Below are 4,127 nucleotides of genomic sequence, written 5' to 3'. Positions count from 1 at the left end.
TCCTCTACTGTCAAACCCCTTACCAGTTACTACCCCTCAGTGGCAGTCCTCTACTGTCAACCCCTTACCAGTTTATACCCCTCAGCGACAGTCCTCTTTTGTCAACACCTCACCAGTTACCTCAACGTGATCAAGACAAAGGAGCTGATCGTGGACTACAGGAAAAGGAAGGCCGAGCACACCCCCATTCACATCGACGGGGCTATAATGGAGGGGGTTGAGAGCTTCCACATTACCAACAAACTATCATGGTCCAAACACAGGGCACGACAATGCCTATTCTCCCTCAGGAGACTGAAAAGATTTGGCATGGGTCCTTAGATCCTCAAAAGGTTCTACAGCTGCACCATCGAGAGCATCCTGACTGGTTGCATCACTGCCTGGTATGGCAACTGCTCGGCCTCTGACCGCACGGCACTACAGAGGGTAGTGCGTACGGCCCAGTACACCACCGGGGCCAAGCTTCCTGCCATCCAGGACCTCTATACCTATGTCAGAGGAAGGCCCTAAAAATGTTGGGAATTTTTTAGGATGGCCCTAAAAATCCAGCCACCCTAGTCATAGACTGTTCTCTCTGCTACCGCACGGCAAGCGGTACAGGAGCACCAAGTCTAGGTCCAAGAGGCTTCTAAACAGCTTCTACCCCCAAGCTATAAGACTCCTCAACATCTAATCAAATGGCTTTTACAGACTATTTGCATTGCCCTCACCCCCCATTTACGCTGCTGCTAACCGGTGCCCCCGCACATTGAGTCTGTACCGGTACCCCCTGTATAAAGCCTCGCTATTGTTATTTTACTACTGCTCTTTAATTATTTGTTATTTTTATTAATTTGTAGGTATTTTCTTAAAACTGCATTGTTGGTTAAGGGCTTGTAAGTAAGCATTTCACTGTAAGGTGTTGTTGTATTCGGCGCATGTGACAAATAAAATTAGATTTGATTTGGAACCTCTGCCTTCTCCACTGTAATCTCTGTTTTCTCCACTGTAACCTCTGTCTGCTCCTCTGTAAACTCTCCCGTCTCCACTGTAACCTCTGTCTTCGCCACTGTAAGTTCTGCCTTCTCCACTGTAAACTCTCCCATCTCCACTGTAACCTCTGTCTTCGCCACTGTAAGTTCTGCCTTCTCCACTGTAAACTCTCCCGTCTCCACTGTAACCTCTGTCTTCTCCACTGTAACCTCTGTCTTCTCCACTGTAACCTCTGTCTTCTCCACTGTAACCTCTGTCTTCTCCACTGTAACCTCCCCCATCTCAACTGTAACCTCTGTCTTCTCCACTGTTCATATTAAATATCAATCAATCAATCAATCAAATGTATTTATAAAGCCCTTCTTACATCAGCTGATATCTCAAAGTACTGTACAGAAACCCAGCCTAAAACCCCAAACAGCAAGCAATGCAGGTGTAGAAGCACGGTGGCTAGGAAAAACTCCCTAGAAAGGCCAGAACCTAGGAAAAACCTAGAGAGGAACCAGGCTATGAGGGTGGCCAGTCCTCTTCTGGCTGTGCCGGGTGGAGATTATAACAGAACATGGCCAAGATGTTCAAATGTTCATAGATGACCAGCAGGTCAAATAATAATAATCCTAGTGGTTTTCTAGGGTGCAACAGGTCAGCACCTCAGGAATATATGTCAGTTGGCTTTTCATAGCCAATCATTCAGAGTATCTCTACCGCTCCTGCTGTCTCTAGAGAGTTGAAAACAGCAGGTCTGGGACAGGTGACACGTGCATGAACAGTCAGGTTCCATAGCCGCAGGCAGAACAGTTGAAACTGGAGCAGCAGCATGGCCAGGTGGACTGGGGACAGCAAGGAGTCATCAGGTCAGGTAGTCCTGAGGCATGGTTCTAGGGCTCAGCTCCTCAGAGAGAGAGAGAGAGAGAAAGAGAGAGAGAGAGCAAATTAGAGAGAGCATACTTAAATTCACACAGGACACCGGATAAGACAGGAGAAATACTCCAGATATAACAGACTGACCCTAGCCCCCCGACACATAAACTACTGCAGCATAAATACTGAAGGCTGAGACAGGAGGGGTTGGGAGACACTGTGTCCCCGTCCGACGATACCCCCGGACAGGGCCAAACAGGCAGGATATAACCCCACCCACTTTGCCATAGCACAGCCCCCACACCACTAGAGGGATATATTCAACCACCAACTTACCATTCTGAGACAAGGCCGAGTATAGCCCACAAAGATCTCTGCCACGGCACAACCCAAAGAGGAAGATCACGTCAGTGACTCAACCCACTCAAGTGACGCACCCCTCCTACGGACGGCATGGAAGAGCACCAGTAAGCCAGTGACTCAGCCCCTGTAATAGTGTTAGAGGCAGAGAATCCCAGTGGAGAGAGGGGAACCGGCCAGGCAGAGACAGAAAGGACGGTTCGTTACTCCAGTGCCTTTCCGTTCACCTTCACACTCCTAAGCCAGACTACACTCAATCATAGGACCTACTGAAGAGATGAGTCTTGAGTAAAGACTTAAAGGTTGAGACCAAGTCTGCATCTCTCACATGGATAGGCAGACCATTCCGTAAAAATGGAGCTCTATAGAAGAAAGCCCTGCCTCCAGCTGTTTGCTTAGAAATTCTAGGGACAGTAAGGAGGCCTGCGTCTTGTGACCATAGCATACGTGTAGGTATGTACGGCAGGACCAAATCGGAAAGATAGGTAGGAGCAAGTCCATGTAATGCTTTGTAGGTTAGCAGTAAAACCTTGAAATCAGCCCTTGCCTTAACAGGAAGCCAGTGTAGGGAGGCTAGCACTGGAGTAATATGATAAAAAAAAAATGTTCTAGTCAGGATTCTAGCAGCCGTATTTAGCACTAACTGATGTTTATTTAGTGCTTTATCCGGGTAGCCGGAAAGTAGAGCATTGCAGTTTAACCTAGAAGTAACAAAAGCATGGATACATTTTTCTGCATCAATTTTGGACAGAAAATGTCAGATTTTTGCAATGTTACGCAGATGGAAAAAGCTGTCCTTGAAACAATCTTGATATGTTCGTCAAAAGAGAGATCAGGGTCCAGAGTAACGCAGAGGTCCTTCACAGTTTTATTTGAGACGACAACCATCAAGATTAATTGTCAGATTCAACAGAAGATCTCTTTGTTTCTTGGGACCTAAAACAAGCATCTCTGTTTTGTCCGAGTTTAAAAGTAGAAAGTTTGCAGCCATCCACTTCCTTATGTCTGAAACACAGGCTTCCAGGGAGGGCAATTTTGGGGCTTCACCATGTTTCATCAAAATGTACAGCTGTGAGTCGTCCGCATAGCAGTGAAAGTTAACATTATGTTTCCGAATGACACCACCAAGAGGTAAAATATATGGTGAAAACAATAGTGGTCCTAAAACGGAGCCTTGAGGAACACCGGAATGTACAGTTGATTTGTCGGAGGACAAACCATCCACAGAGACAAACTGATATCTTTCCCACAGATAAGATCTAAACCAGGCCAAAACTTGTCTGTGTAGACCAATTTGGGTTTCCAATCTCTCCAAAAGAATGTGGTGATCGATGGTATCAAAAGCAGCACTAAGGTCTAGGAGCACAAGGACAGATGCAGAGCCTCAGTCTGACGCCATTAAAAGGTAATTTGCCACCTTCACAAGTGTAGTCTCAGTGCTATGATGGGGTCTAAAACCAGACTGAAGCATTTTATATACATTGTTTGTCTTCAGGAAGGCAGTGAGTGGCCGTGCAACAGCTTTTTCTAAACTCTTTGAGAGGAATGGGAGATTCAATATAGACCGATAGTTTTGGTACACATCCAGTGGATAGAGAGCCGTTTATTATGTTCAACATAGGAGGGCCAAGCACAGGAAGCAGCTCTTTCAGTAGTTTAGTTGGAATAGGGTCCAGTATGCAGCTTGAAGGATTAGAGGCCATGATTATTTTCATCAATGTGTCAAGAGATATAGTACTAAAAACTTGGTTCAGAGATCAAGGCTGTTGTGGTTATTTTAAAGATCTTAATTGGGAGAAATGTGTCTGTGTCTCCACTCTCTACAGTGTCTGCAGGCTCTGGACTTCCTGCACTCCAACCAGGTGATCCACAGAGACATCAAGAGTGACAACATCCTGCTGGGCATGGACGGCTCGGTCAAGCTCAGTAAGTCA

At 46.2% G+C, this 4,127-nt stretch overlaps 1 protein-coding gene across 1 annotated transcript in view; it reads left to right on the top strand.

Annotated features, from left to right (window-relative positions):
* LOC112070334 (serine/threonine-protein kinase PAK 3-like) overlaps positions 1–4,127 on the top strand; it is an 80,065-nt gene that overhangs the window by 74,179 nt on the left and 1,759 nt on the right. Inside the window, exon 13 of the mRNA XM_070438921.1 lies at positions 4,020–4,123. Within this exon, the coding sequence (XP_070295022.1) occupies positions 4,020–4,123 (104 nt within the window). The remainder of the gene's footprint in view (positions 1–4,019; positions 4,124–4,127) is intronic.

This window comes from Salvelinus sp. IW2-2015, unplaced genomic scaffold (genome assembly GCF_002910315.2).
Source record: "Salvelinus sp. IW2-2015 unplaced genomic scaffold, ASM291031v2 Un_scaffold1295, whole genome shotgun sequence".
Lineage (NCBI taxonomy): Eukaryota > Metazoa > Chordata > Actinopteri > Salmoniformes > Salmonidae > Salvelinus > Salvelinus sp. IW2-2015.
Note: the sequence above shows the minus strand (reverse complement) of the source record. Positions and strands in the feature narration are given on the sequence as shown.